Here is a 23,197-nt window from a genome sequence, read left to right as displayed (position 1 = left end):
CTACACCCAACACCCTTTGGCCAATTATATGTCCTATCACCGCTTATCTCCAAATCACAAGGCTTTTCTAACTTCCTTAGACACAATTCCTATTCCTAAGACAGTTAATGAGGCTTTCCAAGATCAGAATTGGGTTCAAGCAATGTAGGAGGAGATGAGGGCCTTAGAAAAAAATCAGACATGGGACATTGTCCCTAAGCCAAAGGGAGTCAAGCCCATAGGCTGTCGGTGGGTTTTTAACCTCAAATATAATGCAGATGGGTCCCTAGAAAGGTATAAGGCAAGATTAGTTGCTAAAGGATACACACAAACTTATGGCATTGATTACCTAGAAACTTTTACTCCGGTAGCCAAAATGTCAACTATACGTATCCTATTAGCCCTGGCAGCGCACTATGGTTGGAAGTTGCACCAATTTGATGTAAAGAATGCTTTCTTGCATGGAGATTTAGAGGAAGATGTGTTCATGGAACCCCCTCCCGGCTTTGATAAAGGGTTGTCCAGACAGGTATGCAAATTAAGAAAAGCTCTTTATGGCCTTAAACAATCTCCTCGGGCTTGATTTGATCGTTTTTCTAAAGCCATGAGGCATATGGGTTATTCTTAAAGTAGGGGTGATCATACTCTTTTCTTTAAGCATTCATGTGGGGGAAGGGTAACAACTCTTTTGGTTTATGTGGATGATATTATTGTCATTGGAAATGACTGTGAGGAGCAGGTACAACTTAAGGATAATCTGTCCAAGACTTTTGAAATTAAAGATCTTGGCATTTTGAAGTATTTTTTGGGTATAGAGGTAGCTTATTCTAAAGCAGGTATCTTCTTATCCCAAAGAAAATATATTCTTGATCTATTGCATGAGACAGGTTTGCTAGGTGGCAAAGGTGCAAGTACTCCGGTGGAATTTAATGTTAAACTATGTGATCAAGGTCAATCGGTAGATAAAGGGAGGTATCAACGATTGGTCGGCAGACTAATCTACTTATCTTACACCAAACCATATATTGCCTTCGTAGTAAGTTTGGTTAGTCAATTCATACATTGTCTTACAGAAGATCATATGTAAGTTGTACGACGAATTCTGTGCTATTTAAAGACAACTCCAGGTAAAGGAATCTTATTTAAAGCTGGGACAGATTTGGATATCATAGGATACACTGATGCAGACTATGGAGGGTCTTTGGTTGATAGACGTTCTACCACAGGTTATTGTGTCTTCTTAGGTGGAAATTTGGTTTCTTGGAGGAGTAAAAAGCAAGGGATAGTAGCGCGATCAAGTGTTGAAGCTGAATTTCGGGCACTAGCAATAGGCCTATGTGAGTTGCTGTGGTTGCGAATTATTTTGGAAGATTTGAGGATTTTCAGCCATGGGCCAATCAAATTGTGTTGCGATAATAAGTCAGCTATAAGTATAGCACATAATCCTGTGCAACATGATCGGACCAAACATGTGGAGATAGATAAACATTTTATTAAGGAAAAATTAGAAGCCAGATTGATTTGCATTCCGTATGTGTCTTCGGAAGAACAGCTGGCTGATTGTTTGACCAAAGGGTTGCCTCCTAAACGGTTTGAAGACTTGGTGTGCAAGCTAGGGATGGTTGATATCCATTCCCCAGCTTGAGAGGGAGTGATAAAATATATTCTCTATTCTCCTTATTTATCTTGTATTTTATTTATCTTGTACTTTATCTTTATCTTATTTCTTTCTTGATTAGGTTTATTTATATTTTTCTTTATTGTAATCTAGTCCTATAAAATAGGAATGTAATCTTTAAAATCTAGGAGAATTCTTAGGAAACTCTTGTATAAATATTTTTCATTCGTATCAATAAAATACATGGGAATACCGCTTGCCTTCCTCATTTTCTACACTTAATGATTCTAAGGGGTTCACCTGACTCTGGGAGGAAGAAAGGTAATAAAATAATAATAATGATTCTAATTTCCTTTATATAAAAATATACGTGTACTGACCTGACCCACTCGTCCGATCGACCAGACGGATGGTGGCAGCGCACGAGGGCTAAGGGGTTCGCCTGCTCACAAAATCTGGGTGCCCCTTAGGGCCCAAGCCCAAGTGAGAGGGAGGAGTATAAATACCTACTCCCATCTCTTTACACAACCAATGTGGGACAAACACCCACACCCATACTTACACTCACACGCTATTATACACAACAATCCCCCACATGAGTGTAAGTGTGTTAAACCAAATACACCAACACAACGCCACAGAGAGCAAATAGATAAGTTATGCAATTCTCAATGTGTCTTTTGGACTTGAACCTTCCTTAGTGAATATCTATTGAACTTATCGAATAAATAGTGAGGCCAGTTCTTGAACTATCCTCCTGATGGTAAATCGAGACAACAGATATCACACACAACTTGCCTTATACTTTTGAGTTCTATACGATTGTGTCCATTTTGGTCCTGGACAGCATCCTGAATTCATGAGAGCTATAGAGAACCCAAGCCCTTGGGAATAGTTCTCATAGAAGCAACCCACTTCTACTCTCATATAGCTAATCATTAATTAAGAGTATTTTGTCACTACTCCTCTTATAATAAGATATTAATATTACCTGTATCACTGACATAACCCATATTCTCTTTCCGACCTACCAGGAATTGGGGAAGAAATTGTAAGTTCCTTAGTGTGTAGACTATGAATTGATCCAGCCAGTTTGCCTATTTAACCCAGATCTTGGGATCTCCAGTCAACTAGGTTAGGTTGCCACCGGAAAATTCATTTTGCAGGCTTTAGCCCCATTCCCTTCGATGTATAAGTGACTTACTTCCTTGTCACTCCTTTTGTCAAAGGATTTGCCAAATTTTTCTTAGACTTGACATAGTCGATGGAAATTATTCCATTGGTAAGCAATTGCCTTATAGTGTTATGCCTGCGCCTAATATGTTTTGACTTCCCATTGTAAACACTATTTTTAGCTCACATTGAAGCAACTAAATTGTCACAATAGATACATATGGCGCTTACAGGCTTCGGCCACAACGGAATGTCTTCAAGGAAATTTCGAAACCACTCAGCTTCTTCTCCTACTTTATCTAGAGCAATAAACTCTGACTCCATAGTAGATCGTGTTATGCACGTTTGTTTTGAAGACTTCCACGACACAGCAACCCCACCTAGAGTAAACACATACCCACTGGTTGATTTAGTCTCCATGCTATCAGTGATCCAATTAGCATAACTAAATCCTTCCAATACAGGTGGATACCTCATATAATGCAATCCATACTCAGACGTGTACTTCAAGTACCTGAGAACCCTAACAAGGGCATCCCAATGGTCACGTCCAGGATTGCTCGTGTACCTTGCTAATTTGCTTACCGCGTAGGTAATATCGGGCCTTGTACAATTCATAATGTACATTAGACTCTTGATCACCCTAGAATATTCCAGGGGAGATACACCTTCACCATTATTTTTCTTTAATCTGGAATTTGGGTCAAACGAAGTAACCGCCGGGCTTACTCTCAAAATGACCAAACCTGCACAACACTTTCTTGATATAGTGTGATTGAGAAAGTATATACCCTTCGGCATTCTTTGGTATCCGAATTCCAAGAATGACATTAGCAAGACCGAGGTCTTTCATGTCAAAGTTGGAATTCAACATCTTCTTTGTGGATTCTATGACACTTCTATTAGTGCTCATAATCATCATATCATCCACATACAAGCACACAATGACACACTCATGATCTATGGTTTTAACATAAACACATTTATCACACTCATTTATTTTGAACCCATTTGCTAGCATAGTGTGATCAAATTTCTCGTGTCATTGCTTTGGTGCTTGTTTCAGTCCATAAAGAGACTTTACAAGCTTGCACACTTTCTTTTCATGTCCCTTTACGACAAACCCTTCAGGCTATTCTATATACACTTCTTCCTCCAAATTTCCATTCAGGAATGCAGTCTTTACATCCATTTGGTGGATTTCCAATTTGTGTAATGCTGCAACCGCAATCAACATCTTTGTAGGTGTGATTCTCGTCACAGGAGAATAGGTATCAAAGAAGTCTTACCCTTCCTTTTGACGATGTCCTTTAGCCACTAGACGGGCCTTGAATTTATCAATAGTGCCATCAGCTTTTAGTTTCTTCTTAAATATCCATTTGCAACCAATGGGCTTACTTCCAAGAGGTAAGTTAACTAATACCCATGTCTGGTTTTGCATAATGGATTCCATTTCACTATTGATAGCTTCCTTCCAATATAGAGAATTAGGAGATGCCATAGCCTCATTAAAAGTTTGAGGCTCATCTTCTACCATGTATGTTAAGAAATCTAGTCCAAAGGAAGTAGTTTTCTTAGCTCTTTTGCTTCTTCTAATTTCAACCTCAGTCTCCTGGCCAACTTAACCCTTAGAAGAGCTCGCCTCATACTTCCTCTTGGAGCCACCGTCATTTTGTCTCTCTCCCTTAAAAGGGAATATGTTCTCAAAGAACTCAACTTGAATAGACTCCATAATGATGTTGTTGTTAATATTAGGTATTTCTAATTTTACCGCTAGGAACCTATAGGCCGTACTATGCAGCGCATAGCCGATAAAGACACAATCTATCGTCTTTGGTCCAAGTTTGGTCCTTTTTGGTAAAGGGACTTGCACCTTAGCCAAACACCCCCACACTTTCAAGATTTTGTACGAGGGTTGCTTCCCATTCCACACTTCATAAGGAGACTTGTTAATCTGCTTATGTGGAATTCTATTCAATATTAAGTTTGTTGTAAGCAACGCTTCCCCCCACAAGTTGTGGGGTAGACCAGAACTATTGAGCATGTAGTTAACCATGTCCTTCAAAGTTTGGTTTTTCCTTTCAGCCACACCATTTTGTTGTGGTGTGTAAGGTGCTGTGGTTTGATGGATTATACCATTAACCTCACAGAATTCAGTGAGAGATGATGATTCATATGCACCACCTCTATCTGATCTCAACACCTTTACCTTTTTTTCGAGTTGATTTTCAACTTCTGCCTTATAGGCCTTGAAGACATCTAAGGTCTCGTCTTTATTGTTCAGTAGATATACATAGGAATACTTGCTACAATCATTTATGATTGTGACAAAATATTTTTTCCCACCTCTAGTAGGTGTACTCTTCATGTCACACACGTCACTGTGAATAAGATCAAGTAGTTCACTGTTTCTTTCCATTGACGAAAATGGCTTCCTTGTGAACTTTGACTCGACACAAACTTCACATTTGTGCCCTTTGTCAATGCTAAAGTTAGGAAACAATCCTAAGTTTACCATTCTTTGAAGAGAACAATAATTGACGTGCCCTAACCTAGAGTGTCACACATCACACAAATCAACAGTATAAGCGTAAGTCTTGTTCTTATTATCATTATTTTTTGGAACCTGGGCTAGTACATTAAGCTTAAACATGCCATCAAGTAAATAGCCTCGTCCCACATACATACCCCCCTTAGTCAGAGTAAATTTGTCTTACTCAAATACAAGTTTGAACCCATTCTTATTCAGTAGGGTTCCAGACATCAAGTTTTTCCGAATTTCCAGCACATGGCACACATCGTTGAGGGTAAGTATCTTCCCGAAGGTCCATCTCAGCAGGACCTTGCCTTTTCCTACTGGAGAAGAAGAAGCATTCCCCATGTATAGCTTCTCAGAGCCGTCATTCTTCTCATAAGTGGTGAACAGAGCCCTGTCTCCGTAGATGTGTCTCGTAGCCCCAATGTCTACCCGCCAACCCTTGGTGTTTGACACCATGCAAACATCTATGACAACTGCAATCAAGTCGACATCCTCCTCCATCATGTTGGCCTGACTGTTCTTGCACTAGTTGTTGCTAGAGCTCTGTCCCTTCTTGTGACCGCAGTTAATAGCTCTGTGACCCGTCTTGCCACACACCCAATAGCTCCCCTGGATGCGCTTGGTGAGGGTCTTATTCTTGGGGCCCATGTTCCCATTCTTCTTCTTGCCTTGATGTTTCTTGGGTTAAGGCTTTGACCCTTCAACCACGTTAGCCTTAGTTTCCAGCCTAAGAGGGACTTTATCTCCCTTCCTGTTGTCCTCTTTGATACGAAGTCTGACAGCCAGATCCTCCATGGATAACTTTTTCCGCTTGTGCTTGAAGTAGTTCTTAAAGTCTTTCCACGAAGGTGGTAACTTCTCGATTATAGTGGCAACTTGGAACGGACCATTTATGACCAATCCCTCACTCAACAAGTCACTGAAAAGGACCTATAGTTCTTCCAACTGGTTGACCACCAGCTTGGTGTCAACCATCTTATAGTTGAGGAACTTCTCGACTAGGAACTTTTTGGTGCCCACTTCTTCTAGCTTGTACTTCTTGTCCAATGTCTCCCAGAGCTGCTTAAACGTTAGATAAGCCATGCAATAGACATTGTAGAGAGAGTTTGTCAGCCCGCTCAGTATGTAGTTCCGGCAAAGGAAATCAGAATGTTGCCATGCCTCCTTGGCAGCTGGTGTTTCCACCGTTACATCTCCTTCAGGAGTGATTGGACAATTCTCCTTGAGGATGTGGGCCAGATTCAGGGTGGTCAAGTAGAAGATCATCTTCTGTTGCCATCTCTTAAAATCCTCGTCGTTAAATTGTTGTGGGTTCTCGACATGTGGTGTTGCTTTGGTGATAGTCAGTCCAACGGTAGCAGTCAGAATGGCGACAGCAGCAGAGGCCGACACGGCGGCAGTAGGGACATTGTTGTTGGGGGCAGCCATTTCCAATTAGAGAATATTATTTTCAATTTTTTTTTTCCTTACTGTCTTTAGACTGTTGGAACAACAATATAGTTTTGTAACAAGAATTACACAATTATACCAAAACCCCAAAACATCCAATAGCAATAGTGTGAACAGAATTTGCAACCGCAGCAAAGAAATTCCACCGGTTGCAATAAGCTTCACACAACAAATAACCACAACAATATAATATAAAAGTAGTAGAGTAGTGTAAGGGAGAATAGTAAACCCAGATTCCGGTGAGACAACAACAATCGGAAAAATGGAAACACCACCGGAATTGCACATAGGAAGAGTCAAGAGGAAACAACGGACCGAGGCACGTTGACAGCGCTGTCTTGAAGACAGTAACACCCTGCTCCGGTCACTGCAGGCACCGGCATCTATCTAAGTAGGATACAACGGTCTTGCTCCGGCAAATGGCAACCTTGATCGGCCGGATTTGGCAGAATTGGGAAGGCACTTGCTCTCTGTATGACAGACTGAACACGCGAAAAACCAAGGCTCTGAACTCAATGGTTAGAAATCGAGGCTCGACCAGTCTTTTATAGGTTGTGTCGAGGGCACCGAGGCGACTCACCATTCAAGTCAGCATTGAATGCCAACTTTAATTCCGTCACTTGATGCAAATGAAGCGCCAAAAAGTTAACGGGTCGCTTGCTCAATAACCCACTCAGAAAGCAGATCGACTCTGGGCGGAAGAAAGGAAATAAAAATAATAATAATAATGATGATTTTAATTTCTTTTATATAAAATATATATACATACATATACCGACTCGACGGACGGCGACGACAGCACGCGGGATGGCTAATGGGTTTGCCCGCTCACAAAATCTGGGTGCCCCTTAGGGTCCAAATCCAAGTGAGTGGGAGGAGTATAAATACCCACCCCTATCTCTTTACACAACCAATGTGGGACAAACACCCACACTTACACTCACACTATTATACACAACAGGGGGAGGAGAGATGGGAGCGGGTGGTGAGAAGGCAGAATGAAGAATGGGGATGACGATGGCTTGACAAGGAGATTAAATCTCTCTTGTTGAGTGCAGCCTTAATGGGCCATTAGTGGTGGGCCCCCCTTAGGTCTTATTATAAGGCCCAAGGTCGATGGGCCTTACAGACAGGATTCATGGAAAGGATTGCAAACATTTTGATTTTTGCCCCCAGACAACTTCTTTAGGAAATTTCTAGGAAATAACTGTTTTTTTTAAAAAAAATAACAAAGTTAAAAATAATAATTATTACTTAATGTTGTTTATTACCCCTTCATAAATTGGATTTCTACCCAAGGATAAGTGAATTTCAATTCTCATGTATAATAGTTATCCAAACTATTAAATTTCAAATACTGTTATTTCAAATGTTAGATATTGAAATACAAGCATTTCACATTCTAAATCTAAAATTTTTGAAAAAGAAAGTACAAACTGATCTATCCTAGTTGACCATACTAGGTAGGTACTTTCTTTTCTTTTTAATCTTTGATTGAAGTCTGGTCAAACTTTGATGCTAAAAGTTGAACTTGAGATAAAAAATAAATAAATAAATAAAATAAGAAAGATTGCAGGAAGAAAAGAGAGAAAAGAACAAAATGTATGGCCAATGAAAGAAAATTAAGATTAGGGTTAGGTCAATTGAACAATATAGGTGGCTAATGAGAGAATGACCTAAGATAAGGGTTATTCCCTTAATGTAATGTACTTATGCTAATATGGCACAAAGCACAAAAATGCTCTAGTACCAAAATACAAACAGCATATGCCTTTGTAGTTGTTGTATTGGGAGCATTGGAATGCACACAATCTTGGTCAAATGGAATCACACACACACACGGATTGAATCGATACAACAACATAATACAATAAAGAATTTAAATGAATAAGAAACTGAAACACAAACCACAAGAAGAACACCAGATATATCCTGGTTCAGATCATATGTTAGGATGATCCTACATCCAGCCTTCAATCCCTCCAGGGCAATCTTTATATCAATCTTGAAACAATCAGTACAAACACAGTCTCTCACGAGTACATGGAATTTCCGAGATTACAAAGAACTGCCACACTAGTCTTTCCTCTCAACACATGCACTCGTTCATCATACCCCTTAAGAGACTACCCAGCCCCCTATTTATAAACAATAGGGGCAGACAATACAATGGCAATAACCGGGTATGACAATACCGGTTATACCCTCAACTAATTAGTTATCATTAAATTAAACCTAACCAACTACCGGTCGCTTGAGGCTGACTGGACTTCACTGATTCCTTTATCAGGGTAACTTGATGCAAACTAATAACAGTAGTGAAACAAACTTTCAGTCTTTAGATTAATGAAAGAAATACAATACTTACCATCCTTTTGCTTTTACTTTTTTCTCCCTCTCTACTGGTCCTAAGACATTACATATCTTTTGTCATACATGCTTATCCTAGTATGCAAGCTTACACTCTTCATACTTTGCTTCAGTTTTAGATGGTTAGACATGCATGGTGTGTAGTTTAAGTTATGTTATTCTCAATGCATCACTTTTATTTCATCAAATTCTAATTCTTATATAGTTTAGTTTTGATGCGCAGATCTGGTTCATGGGCGAATTCTCTCATTTGTCAGCTGAATTCGATAAAGTAAGCTAATTTTTGATAGTTTTTTTCTTCGTCTTTCGGATGAGTTAACAGCATTTGCTTAATTTTACCATTTTTAAGAGATTTATTATCTTTCATTTCTTAAAGCAGTGATATGCAGAGATGTAATAAGGGTCATAGTTTCCAACCTAGTCAGATACTAGAGGGGGAGTCTGGGGTCTGGGTCAGACTTAGCTCCCATATGGGCCATGCCATGCCAAATGGGGTCAAGCTTAGAAAGTAATTGACAATTAATTATCTTGCCCTGTAGACAACCATACCTACTTGGCAATAGGTGCACTATTACATTCTATTTCTATTTGATATTTTTATCTTTTCTAATAAACCAGGTTATTTCAGTGGTAATGGAAAATTGTGGAGATCATAAAGAGAAGGGGGACGGTATTCATCAATCTAGCAAGGATGGTTGCATTGAAGAAGAGTCAAAAGTTGAAGATGTGAATTCAACACCTCATCGTGTCATTACAAGGGTTGTGTCTTGGAAGACAATTGTGAATGAGGCAGGCAAAAATATGTCCTTGTAATTTCTCTTGCCATAGTACTAGCTAGCTACAGTATTTGACAAGTAGTGTAGTCAGTCATACTCTTCTCAAGTCTAATATATACTTCATTGCATAAACAGGGATGAAGCCAGGAACCCTGAATTTTGGTCTAGGGTTTGCCTACATAACATGGCCAAGTTAGCTAAGGAGGCTACAACTGTACGGCGTGTATTGGAGTCCTTATTCCGCTACTTTGACAATGCTGACCTCTGGTCCACTGAACATGGGCTTGCACTTTCTGTATTGCTGGACATGCAATCAGTAATGGAGAGTTCTGGTACTCAATTATCTTTTTTCTGGTTTACTTACCTAGTTAAGCAGTTTATTTTGTTGATTATCCATTGATTTACATGTTTTTATTCAATTTGCAGGGCAGAATACACATTTCTTGCTGTCCACATTAATCAAGCATCTGGATCACAAGAATGTCTTAAAGAGCCCTGACATGCAAGTACATATTGTTGACATTTCCACCTGCCTTGCTCAAGCAACAAAGGCTCAAAATTCTGTGACAATACTTGGTGCATTTAGTGATATGATGAGACATTTGCGTAAAAGCATACACTGCTCTCTGGATGACTCAAACCTAGGGACAGAGATAATCGAATGGAACAGGAAATTTGGAGAAGTTGTGGATCGGTGCCTTGTGCAATTATCACGTAAGGTGACCTTGTTCTCCTTCAATCTTTTCTCAACTAAATTCAAATCATCCATAGTTTCTATCTTCTAAAAATAAATAATAAGCCAACTACCAATCCTTTGAAAGACAGGTTGGAGATGCTGGCCCTATTCTTGATGTTATGGCTGTGATGTTAGAGAGCATACCAAATGTTACAGTGATGGCCAGAACCACAATTGTTGCTGTTTACCGAACTGCTCAAATTATAGCATCTATACCAAATTTTTCATGCAAAAATAAGGCAAGGGCACATTTTAACTCTTTTAGTACTTGGTCTAAACTTTCTTCATACCAGTTCTAAATATTCTCAATCCCCTGCCCCATCCAACTGAACAGGCTTCTGTTGATGCAGGCTTTTCCTGAAGCATTGTTTTATCAATTACTTCTAGCAATGGCCTGTGCAGATGTTACAACAAGGGTGGGTGCACATCGTGTCTTTTCTGTTGTTCTTGTCCCATCTTCTGTTTCCCCTCGTCGTAACTCAATGACTCCCAGCTCAGCTAAGTCTGCTGATTTTCAAAGGACACTTTCAAGAAATGCATCCGTCTTTTCTTCTTCAGCTGCACTCTTTGAGAAAATAGTAAAGGAGCAATGTTCTCCTCCGCAAGGAAATATATCTCAAGAAAGAATAGACGAAATTCCAGATGAGAAGAAAGAACAAAACAATCCACCCATACTGAGCCGATTGAAGTCAACTTACAGTCGAGTTTATAGTGTGAAAAGGCAGCCATTACCTCCTGCAAACACAGATGAAGAGGTGGGATAAGTTTTCCTTCATTACAATTAATTTTCTCTTTAACTTCAATCATTATTTCATAACCATCATTCATCTTTTATAAAATATTTGATGGAACCACAGGAGGGAATTTCTCTGAAATTGAGCACTAGACAGATCAACTTGTTGTTATCATCACTTTGGGCACAGGCCATATCTCCTCTCAACACACCTGAAAACTTTGAAGCAATTGCTCATACATATAGCCTGGCAATATTATTTTCACGAAGCAAGGTAATTCTGTTGTTTTTGTAAGACTACTCATACATTTGCTTCTTAATTAAGGACAAAGTTCAATTTTTTTTCTATATATATTTGTTTCTTTCTTATTCTTTATTTGGGGCATTGGATGATCGTAAAGGATTAGTCCTGTCCTTTAGATAGAAACTTGTTTTAGCAAAGGATGGCCATCTACCTGCTTGGGCTGCAAGTGATAACTAAGTCTATGGGTGATTTTGTCTAATCAATTCATGAGCATGAAGAGTTTTCTTGGATTTTACATGAAAACTCTTGCAAGTGAAAGACCATGGGACCAAAGTCTAACCAAGTAATCACTATCCTGTGAACAAAATACGCGATTGCAACTTATAGTTTGTGTTAAGGGTAATCCTAGTTCTTGTTGTATATGAATAAGAGAAGGACAAAAGAGAAGATGGTGTAGGTTTGTTATTGGTAGTAAACAGCTTTATTCTTAGTTGCTTATGCGGCTAGTTAGTTTTGTTCTTGTTGTGTCCAAGAAAGTGGGCTCAAGCCCAAGGTAGGCCCAAGAGGAAGAAGCCTGAGAAGCCTTCCCGACAAAATTGTCCCTAGGAGACTCTTTGGAGACCTCTCCCAAGTACACCCAGGGGCCTCTCCAGGGTACCTTTGGGAGACCCTCCCGAAGGCCTCTCTTGGGTCCAAAAATGTATCAAACCTGTCTCTACTTGGGAATCTGGAACAAAGGATTCGAAAGACATGGATCCTCCTCCACTTGTCAACTTTAACCTCTATAAATAAGAGGTGATTCCTCCAATTGAGGTAGGACAGAAACTCTGCTCAGACTACAATCTTCTTGTTCATCTACACTTTTTTGCAAAGACTAACTTAGGCATTGAAGGGCTGGCATGGGAGACACCCCATTTCCCTAACTGCTTCTTCTTTTGCTGGTCTCCTGGAGATTGGAGGCTTGAGAAGGACAATCACCCACAGCTACAAATTTATTGTTGCATCTAGGCAACAATAGTTCTGTTTTGACAAAAAGTAGTTATCTGCTCAGTTTGATGTTGCCAGTTGTTAGTAACAGTTTGTAAGAGATTCCATTGAGTAGTATATAAACTCAACTAGTCTCATTGTATCATTTGAGATCCTAATTAAGAATTTGAGTTCAATTCTTTCTTGTCAGTTTTCTCTTAATTTTTCTTTCTTTTCTTCTTTCACATGGTATCAAAGCCAACGATTCACGTCAATGGCGAGAAACCATGAACAATCCTTGAGTTCAATGTCTCAAGATCTTCATTCAAATTCTATTATTTCTCAGTCACAATATGATTTCTGCTCAATCGTGAAAGCTTTGAACTATAATCTGTTAAAATTGGAGATAGATAACTATCTCTTTTGGAAGGCTCAAATTCTTGTCACAAATAGAGGCCCTTTACCTAGTTCAATTTATCATAAAATCAAAGACATCTCCTACAAAGTTTGTTTATGTTCAAGATCCTGATTCTAGTGATGATCCAGATGAATGAAGAATTTATTGCATAGCTCAGATCAGATCAATTACTTTTAGGCTAGTTATTCTCAACAATCAGCAAAGAAAAGTTAGCTCTGGTTGTTCATTATGAGTCTTCATCAGAACTAGAGTATGTTCTTGAAAATCTATACTCAACAAACTATAGTCATGTCTTTTCAACTAAAGCAACAACTTAGGTCAACTAAGGAAGGTTTTATGTCAGTAAATAAATATATCCTGAATACTAAGACAATTGGGCATGCTCTTACTGTAATTGATGAACCTGTGTCTGATAAAGATTTACTTTTGGTTGTAATCAGTGGTTTAGATTCAAATTATGAGACTGCTATCTCTCTCATCACATATCAAATGGATTAGATAAATCTTGAAAAGGTTTAATACCTGCTACTCATGCATGAACAGAGATTTAAGTATGCAGAATTTGGTCAATTCCTTTTATGGAAATATTTTAGTCAATGTTGCTTCCAATTGGTCACAAAATGTGAATAATAATATAAGAGGTGGATTTAACAATAGAGGAGGTTAGAGGAAGAGGTAGATCTGGCTCAAAAAAGTTTTATTATTGGTTGTGTGGTAAACCAGGTCATTTTGCTAGTAGATGTTTTTATCATTTTAATAGAAACTTTCAACGTCCAAATTTTACTAGCTTTGGTTAATTGGTTGTTCAGATAGATCAGAAAGCATATTTAGCAGCTACTAGTGGTTCTACTAAAGTGTCTTTACCTAAGATAAATTCATTCTAACATTAACACTTTTTTGACACACCTGAAGCCTACTTGAGACTACTCAACATAGACTTTTTTGAGCCAGATCTACCTCTTCCTCTACCTCCTCAAATTGCAGCAATTTTACTCTTCATTCTCAGTATCAAGGCCCTAAGGAAGTTGCAGTTGGAAATGATAAGAAGCTACCTATTAAACATGTTAGTTTCAGTCACTTATCTACTCAGACTAAACCAGTTTCTACTCTTCCTCTACCTAATGTCTTGCTTGTTCTAGCAATGACTAAGAATCTAATTAGTGTTTTTAAACTTGCAAAAGAAAATAATGTTATTATTGAGTTTCATGCTGATTCTTGTTTGATTAGATATGGACTTTATCAATTTGCACCTGCTTTTTCCAGAATCCATCCTTACCTACAAGTTCTGTTCCAGTTTCTCATTCCAGTTTAGCCTCAGTTTCTACCACTAAAAATTCCCTTTTGTTTTCATAATTATGTTCAGACTTACAGCCTTTTTCTACACAGTTGAATTCTAGCTTAAAGCCTTGTAATGTCAGTTCTTTCACTGCAAGTACAGTTCAAAACAAAACTGTTTGTGATCTTTTGCATACAAAGCTAGGTCATCCAAATTTTTCTGTACTTCAAATGATATTGAATAAAATGAATGTTTCTTGTTCACATTCATCTCTTTCTTTTTGTGATTCATGTAAGTTTGGAAAATTGCATCAGTTACCATTTAATGATTGTGAAATTCAAGTCAAACAGCCTCTTGAACTTGTCTATTCTGATCTTTGGGGACCAGATCCTCATCTTTCTACTAAAGGATATAGATACTGTATTATCTTTATTGATGCCTATGCTAGGTGTACCTGGCTATATTATTTGAAATTAGAGTTTGAAGCCCTTGCTACTTTTATTAGACTTCATAAACTTGTTGAACTGTATAACACCAAACTCAAATCCTTTCAGTCTGGTAATGGTGGTGAATTTAAGTTACTTCTTCCTTATTTTCAGCAACATGGTATTCAACCTAGGCTTTCTTGTCCTCATACTCACCAACATTTTCAATAAAAAAATTTGCTGATGTACACCCTTGTATTAACCAAGAGCATTGATCAATAATACCAACCATTCTTAAATAATTAGTAGAATTCAAATAACGTTGTGTCATGACCCCAAGTGAATTAGGCAGTCCAGTGTTTTCCTATGAAATTCTTTCCTCAATTTCTAGTTTCTATCTTTCTTGTATGAGTGATTAATAAGTACTGATGATGATACGAGCAAAATAACATTAAAACGTCAGTACAAGGGATCATCTACACTTAAGGAACAATTTTACTTTTGTAAACTGTCAAAATCACAATTGTTACAGGTTTTAATAAGCTTTATATACATTTAAGCTCGTATACCTGCCTGATAAGATGATTTTTGCTGGATATCACTGCTTATTTTCTATTGAATTAACTGTGGAGTTGATTACTTCTGCCTTTATGTATTTGAAAAACATAAAAAAATAAAAATATAGATAGGCTTGAAGATGATTGAAACAATCTTTTTCAAAACATATTTATGAAGATAGTAAACATATTTCACGTAGCCAACCTCATATAGTGGGTTAATGTTTGATATATGTTGTTGTGGTAGTAACCATTTATCGTGACCTCTCTGGCTGACTCATTAAAAGGTTAAAAGCTATTATAGGTTCTAGTATGTCTTTGTTTGAGAAGCTCTGACAATATTAGTTCCTGGACATGTCAGAAATTGTCTTTTATACTCGTCTTGTTTGATCTGAGCCGTGATTCATCGGTTCTAAGTTTGCTCAACCATAATGAACCTGGAAGACCAGATTAATGTCGTTGCTTCTCTTCAAAAGTTTTTATTTGTATGAATAATTGTAATATTAATTAGCATATCCGTTGATTGTGTTTATATTTCTTGCTAATGATAAATCATTTAGTAATTCATGATAAGACGCTTTGTTGTCGTACTTTTTGTTTCTTACAGTCCATTGTGTGATGTAGAACTCCAGTCAAGAGGCTATGATCAGAAGTTTTCAACTAGCATTTTCCTTGAGGAGCATTTCTCTTGATGGAGGAGGTATATACATATATATATGCCTATTTTTAGTGGATGGCATGTCTTCTGAAATTTGTCCACACATCTGCTATTTAAATTGCATTCTGATAACCACTTGAATCTTTATTATCAAAGTTCAGGTGAGGATATATATTCATCCATGCTTCATTTTTCATTGTCCTTTTGTCTTGTTAAGCAAGTGAAGGAGAACTTATCTTAAAAGATTGCCTCTATATAGCATGCTATTTTCTACAAGAGAAGCATGGAGTAGTAACCATTCCTTCTAAATGGCCAATGTGTACTTCCTATTTGCAAGCAATTCGATCTCCCCACAGAGTGGGGCATCACAGAGAGAGTCACAGATTGACCAATGGCTGAAACAAACCACAAACCAGAGGAAAGACTGTTGCTCGGCACTTCATCTTCTTCAAATTTTTTTCAAACCCACACCAAGGGCAAGGTTTCTTGGCCATCTCAGGCAAATCAATTTCAGATTAAAGAAGGAAACTCAGTTAAACAAACAATTAAAAATGACAACTAAAAATGGAAAACCTAAGATAGCCTCATGAGTGGCTGCTGCTGTCCCCCCAGAAACCAGAAACAGCCTCTCAGATGGTCATCAGATGCCTTTCCGTGTAAGACTCCCTTCTTTACATATTATTTTCTGACAGAAAAACTTTAACATATTATAAAGAATGCTTGATTGCAACCAAAATCAAAATACATTGGCTTCTGCCAAAAAGAAAAGGAAAAGAAAGGAAAGAAAAAGCCTTATGCAGCATCGTCCCAAACTGCAATCTCCATGCTGGCCTCTGAGTTGATAAAAACAATCAACCCTTTACTGATGCTTCCTCTCTCAAGCAATCCCTTAAAGATCTGGAGAAAAATCTCCTTCAAAGGTTGATGCCTGCCCAAATCATAGTACCAAAATCAAGCTCTTTGTTTATTTCTTGCATCAAAAGAAGCCAAGTAGTAAACCGTTTCCCAGATCATAACATGTTTCTGGAATAGGTCAAGAGTTGACAATGAAATAAGATGCAGTCCTAGATTTCAGAAATAAGCTAATTCTACCTTTTCATTTTATGTCCATAATCAATCCCTCTTTTTGTGCCAACATGCAATCGGGGACCAGTTTAAGGAGGAATGTTTGATGGAACCTAAATGTCATGATAGTGGTTCAAAATAGGGAATTTTAAGATTAACATCAAAATTCTTAGAATCAGTATTTTGACTTCTGAGTCCTTATTTTTCACAAGTTGCTACTCGGGTAGAATTAGTATTTTGACTTCTTCTGAGTACTTATTTTAAAATGTCTTAAAGTTTTTGATATTATTATAATGGCATCTATAAGCTAGATGATACTCTATAAATTTCAATTGATATGGATGGTTCTTGCTAGGTATTTATAGAAGCTTACTAAAATGGATATTTGAACATCAAGGTGAAACAAGGTTAACTGCAACTGTTTTCATGGTGGGTTTAGGACAAGAAATACTTGTAGCTTTAGCATTTGAAAAGCCAGAAGAAAGGTTATGGGATTGGAGATGAAAGAGGGCTTTTATTTATTTATTTATTTTTGTTTCTATGTGTCTGTTTATTTCCAGTTCCATTTGCAGATAACTAAGGCTGAAAATTCTCGTAGCAGAGATTATCTTATGGTTTCAAGACTAATTTTGGAATCCAAAACCGTAAAATATGCAATAAAGTTATTCTTGAAGAGTAAGCTGACTGTTCTTCAAAGAACAAGGTGAGAAGGAGAGTAATATCAACTCCTTTGGCTTCAATTTTACAAGCATAATTCCTTCTTAACAACATAACAAATCTTCAAATTCTCTAAAACTGGAGTCTACATACTAGAGAGATTGCTTATATATTGCAAACTTATGAGGCAATTCTTCTCCAACTAGGACATCTTAGTAGGAAATTTTACTTCTCCACTTGTAATACACTTCTATACATATTAGTGGCCTTCTGTCCCATGGATAACTTTGACACGAAGACCTCCCAGAACATTGCTACAGCCAATCCTCAGCAAATTGGGAACTGCCAAATATCAGACTTCTAGTAGACTAGAACTTATAAATTTGAAATTGCTCGTCCCAAGGTGTTTCATGTTTGAACTTGAAATGAGAACAAATAAGAATTGAAAACAATTATGGATGATTTCCTTGGATGAAGATCTTGTTCATCATTTGGCCTGCATTCTGTCTTTGGCTCCCAAAACCTTCCATATATGTTTAGCAGTTGACTCATATGACATCACTGAATCATTTAGTGTTCAACCTAACAGAAGAATTGGCTCCTTTTTATTTTTTGATAATTTCTCCATGCTAACATCATGAAATTTTTTATCTAGAGATGGTGTCCAATATTTTATTTCATAAGCATGTAGTTTTCTGATCATTTTTGCAATGGGTATGAAATAAATGGATGATAGTTACCTGGCAATAAATGCATCTTCTGACTTTTGCAGGCCCATTGCGACCATCACGAAGGCGATCTCTCTTCACCTTGGCTACATCTATGATAATTTTCTCAGCAAAGGCGTACAATGTTCTTCCTCTAGTTCCTCGTGCCAAGACTTCCATGACGAGTAATATGGTATGCTCAAGAGTACACCATCTATTCTGTGTTCACATTAGTCTGATGTGTAAAATTTTGTATAATAATGATATCTGTTTGTAAAAGTCTTATTTGTTTGTTCTTGTTAAATTTTGGGTTGGTTTAACTTGTTTCTGGAACAAATATATGGGGGATTTTACTGAAGCTATGACAATAAACACAAATTAGATGAGGTTTCAAAGTTCAAGTTCACATATTGCTGACCTCTTTATCGATCGAGCTTGTACAGGTTGATCCGTTTCTCCAGTTGGTTAATGAATGCAAGTTGCAAGCCGTTAATACTGGATTAGACAGTGTGGGTAAAGTTTACGGATCAAAAGAAGATGATGATGAAGCCTTGAAGTTGCTTTCATCAGTGGTTCTAGCTGAGGACCAATCCAAAGAATCCTTTGTTTCCATGATAGTAAAGTTTTTTGGGAATTCATCAATGGTAAACCTCATATGATCTTTTACCTTAAAGTTCATATGATGTATATTGAATAGAAAACAAAATATTTATCTTTATGTAGCCAGAGACTTCCGTCAAGGAGAAGTTGCTTAGAGATTTTGCCCCCGATGAAGCATGTCCCATGGGGGCATTGTTATCAGTGGAGACACCCGATCTGATGGACCAGGCTGATTCAAAAGACAATGGGTCTCTGAATGAAGTATTTGCCAGAAAACCTTCCACGTTCTGGTTTTCAAAATTTCTTCTCCGTATGCTTATATTCTTGCTGTGCAGGTTAATGAGCCTATGATTGCAATAGATGATGACATGCCACCTGATCCATTTGAAAGCCAACCAGACACTGATGTTCCGCTGAAGATGGAAAATCCCAGCCTTCTGAGCGTCAACCAACTTCTTGATTTGGTATATTTGGCGATTCATTGATTGGCTATGCATTTTGTTTCTCAAAACATATATTCAGTCGACCTCAATACAGAGTCAAATAGCTTGCCGTGTATCTGTTTTGGATAGTTCTAAAGCGATTTTTCTTTTGGTTCGGGGTCATTTTGATGCTTACAGTAAAACTGATTTAGGAACAGAAAGAGAAAGGGAGAAAGAGGACAAGCTCTGGTAACCAAAAGTGATGAAACACCAGAAGAAGAGGGAAAGAGAAGTTCAGTAGGGGAGAGAAGAAGAGAAGAGAATTAGGAGAATTAAGAGATCAGATAGACTAGGGAAGTCGGGGTGGGCAAAAGAGAAACTGAGAGAGAGAAGATTAATACTCAATTTTCATTCAACACCTTCATGAATGCAGAGAAACTCAAAAAGTTTTGATCTCCTAATGTCCACACCTCTCTCTATTTCTCCTCAAATATCTCATCCTCTCCTCGGATTTGCTTCCCCTACTCTTCCTTTTTCTGCAACCTCTCCGTTCTTCTTTCTACTTTAATTTCTCATCCTGTCCTACGCCAATTCATACTGAATATGAACAAGTTGTTAACAAGGTCTTTCCTCATTTATTGGTGTCAACTTCCAAAGAATACAGAGAGATGGTACTACAGAATGGAGGGATACCCCTCCTGAAAATATTAATTCAAGCATATATAAACAAGAGCTGCAGGACAGGCCTAGCCGGATCAGAATTGCCCGGACATGTGAACTGTGTCAAACAATAAAATCAGAGAAATAAGTAATCTCATCATGATCTCAAGTGGCTTTCAACTAGGTACGGATTCGTTAATGTAAGTGAATTTATGCAGGTTTTGGAGACAACTGGTCAAGTTGGAAGGTTCTCGACATCTACTCCATCTGACATGCCTTACAAGGAAATGGCTAGCCAGTGTGAAGCCCTTCAAACCGGAAAGCAGGAGAAAATGTCAGGTTTCATGAGCACACAACAGTTGAGAGAAAGTGTAATGAGCCACCCACCTCATCATGACCTCAACCAGCCAAAGAATGTAAAGCTACCTTCTTCTTAAAGCCTTGATTGATTTAGCATTATATGTACATCATATATATATATATATATATGTCTTTCTTTGGCTGGTGATCTAACCTTGGAATTATATATTATTATATGGATTGCAGATCGGGAATCCATTCCTTGACCAGAACCCCTTCATACCTTCCCCCCCAAGTTTGTGTGCAACCCAGCATCAATCTCACGAATTCTATAGATTACCATTAGCAAGCCCCTACGATAACTTTCTCAAGGCTGCAGGTGGTTGAAGACTGAGGGGATGCATCTGCCATGAACATTGGAAGAGAAATTTATGGTTTTTGCTAATTCATCTATATATCTGTTGTTCCCTTGATTATTTTCTTCTTTTTTTTTTTCCTTTTTCTTGTCTATAGTGTTTGGGAGAGGGATTTCTTGTAATTAAATTCCTCCCGGCATGGTCATATATATATATATAATCAATTTGATTAAATTGTAAAAGATGCCCGGTTTCATACTTGATTTTGGGTCTGTATATTGATGATTTTATTCTTTATATCTTAATTACGAGTGGGCTACATTGTGCATGCCTTACAAAATGGGATTAGTGTTCTTCTTACTTTGTTGGCAGCCCAAGTTTATGGTCCAAATTCATAGTGATCACATTGTATATTTTTGCAGTTGGGTTTCCAGTTTGGATGAGAATATCTTGTAACGCAAGCCTTTGTGTTTTTTTTTTTTTGGACAAATTTTGAAAAATATTATAACTTTTTAAAAGAATTTAACAAAATACTATAATTTTTTTAACTAATTTGCAAATTACAATGTTTTTTCCATCATAGTCTGTACTAAAAGTAAAGTGGGGGTAAGAAAGAATGAAAATTTTGATCGAATACACTAACTCTTAAGAAAAATAAGTTAAAAGTAGAATTTACTCGTAAAAGCAAATTTTATTTATTTTGCCTTATATTTGACTATGTGAAATTTGTTAATAGTCGTGAGGGTTACTTTGTATAAAAAGAGTGAGTTTTACAAAAAAATTGTTCTTCTTAAAAGTATGTTAATTCGGTTAAAATTTTTGTTTTAGCCCCACTTGTAGTATGAATTCTCCTAATAGAAAGAAGTGTAGTATTTTGTTAATTAATTTAAAATTTTAGTATTTTTTTCAAGTTATAATAGTTTTAAATTTTCTTGTCAACTATTTGTTCATCAGATGGAATATGTTTGAAGTATCTTTTATTTCTTTAATACCCATTATACCCTTGTGTCCATTTACACTTTCACCTCCTTTTAATTTTGTTAGAAGTATTTTTTTTTTTTTTTTCTAACAATGATAACTTGGTAAATTCACTCAGCTAACTCAACATCATATTATAATTTTTATCATGTTATATCTCAAATTATTAATAGTTAAAATTATCATTTCACATTTCTCCATCAGTTTATTCATGTCAATATTTAAATTTCAATTTTTTTAAAGTAAAAAAACAGTAAAAGGATGGCCAATGTTAATTTACTTGGGAATAAGAAACATTAAGAAATATTGTATTTTATTCTTTAAGCACTAATTATTCCCGTAATTTATCAAGATCGGGTAAGCAATTTTCTCATAGTATGGACCATATTATTAGTATTCTTTGAGCTACATAATGTATGTAAAATGACAAAAATATTTCTCACACTTCATCGCGCCTCACCACCTTAAGTAAGAAATATTTTATTCATGCGCCTTATTGCTTTAAATGAGGGATATTTTTATCATTTTACACATATTGTGTAGTTTGAGATATAGCCCAAGAGATACTAATATTATTTTTTTTTAAAAAAAATAGTAATATATTTATTGAATCCATCGCCTGGATTGTTCACATCAGCAAAGCACAAAACTTGATGCATGGACAAATCTATATTTTTGCTTTTTGGGCTAAAGAAATTGGAACACTAATTAATTTGTTTAAAAAATCATTATTATACTTGTAATTAAGCAATACAGGTTCAATTTTTATCATTTGTAGTACTTTCTCTAACTTATTATCAATCTCGTTCATTTGTCCTTTATTTAATTGGGTATGTATTTGATTTAGAATGTTGGTTTGTAATTTGATATTTTCATATAATAGATTGTTGATTTAAGCTCAAACCGACAAAAGATGAATGGATAAAATTGTAATTTGAACAAAATTGTTGACAAATATTAAGAAGAGTTAATATAATTTATGGGACTAATATTTGTGAGATCTCAAATTTGTAGATACACAATGATCAAAATCAAACTTCGATACTAAATTCAAAACCTTAATATTAACTAACAATCATTTATCACTAAATAGAAGAGTATGTAAGACTCAATGTATTGATGAGCATCTTGTTGTGAAAAGATATTGATTATGCCTTTGTTGTATATGACCTTGAAAGTCGTGTAAATTGGATTATAACATATGAGGTCTCTATATATGGTAAGAATCATATATGATTCCTCGTCATTTTTAATCCAAATAATGGTAAATAGTTATTGGCTACAAATTGTAAGCAAATAGAGTATGATGTTGCAAAGATATCAAGATTAATGTGATATTTTATAAACCATCCCAAATAATCTCTCTCCATCTCAAAAACATTGAATTTATTGGTCTTGTTGTATATGTCAATGATGAGGGAATATTTACAGGGGGCAATTTTACTGTACTACCCCTGGGAGGTTACCATTAACTCGGAGCCATGTGTGCCAGTAAAGACCAATATGCGATCGCCACGTGTCAAGACTTAGGAGCT

General features: G+C 36.9%; 1 protein-coding gene across 1 annotated transcript in view; it reads left to right on the top strand.

Moving 5' to 3' along the window:
- The window catches only part of LOC127787165 (protein SEMI-ROLLED LEAF 2-like), a 57,880-nt gene extending 36,791 nt beyond the window's left edge, over positions 1 to 21,089 (top strand). The window contains exons 6-19 of the mRNA XM_052315068.1: positions 9,352 to 9,399; positions 9,747 to 9,937; positions 10,040 to 10,236; positions 10,331 to 10,623; positions 10,730 to 10,879; positions 10,991 to 11,395; positions 11,498 to 11,647; positions 15,884 to 15,959; positions 18,412 to 18,539; positions 18,790 to 18,990; positions 19,070 to 19,207; positions 19,282 to 19,410; positions 20,247 to 20,444; positions 20,575 to 21,089. Of these exons, the coding sequence (XP_052171028.1) occupies positions 9,352 to 9,399; positions 9,747 to 9,937; positions 10,040 to 10,236; positions 10,331 to 10,623; positions 10,730 to 10,879; positions 10,991 to 11,395; positions 11,498 to 11,647; positions 15,884 to 15,959; positions 18,412 to 18,539; positions 18,790 to 18,990; positions 19,070 to 19,207; positions 19,282 to 19,410; positions 20,247 to 20,444; positions 20,575 to 20,715 (2,445 nt within the window). The 3' untranslated portion in view covers positions 20,716 to 21,089. The remainder of the gene's footprint in view (positions 1 to 9,351; positions 9,400 to 9,746; positions 9,938 to 10,039; positions 10,237 to 10,330; positions 10,624 to 10,729; positions 10,880 to 10,990; positions 11,396 to 11,497; positions 11,648 to 15,883; positions 15,960 to 18,411; positions 18,540 to 18,789; positions 18,991 to 19,069; positions 19,208 to 19,281; positions 19,411 to 20,246; positions 20,445 to 20,574) is intronic.
- The last annotated feature ends 2,108 nt before the right edge of the window (positions 21,090 to 23,197 follow it).

The sequence above is a fragment of the Diospyros lotus genome, chromosome 12 (assembly GCF_014633365.1).
Source record: "Diospyros lotus cultivar Yz01 chromosome 12, ASM1463336v1, whole genome shotgun sequence".
In the NCBI taxonomy this organism is placed as follows: Eukaryota; Viridiplantae; Streptophyta; class Magnoliopsida; order Ericales; family Ebenaceae; genus Diospyros; species Diospyros lotus.
This window is presented reverse-complemented; position numbering and strand designations above follow the sequence as displayed.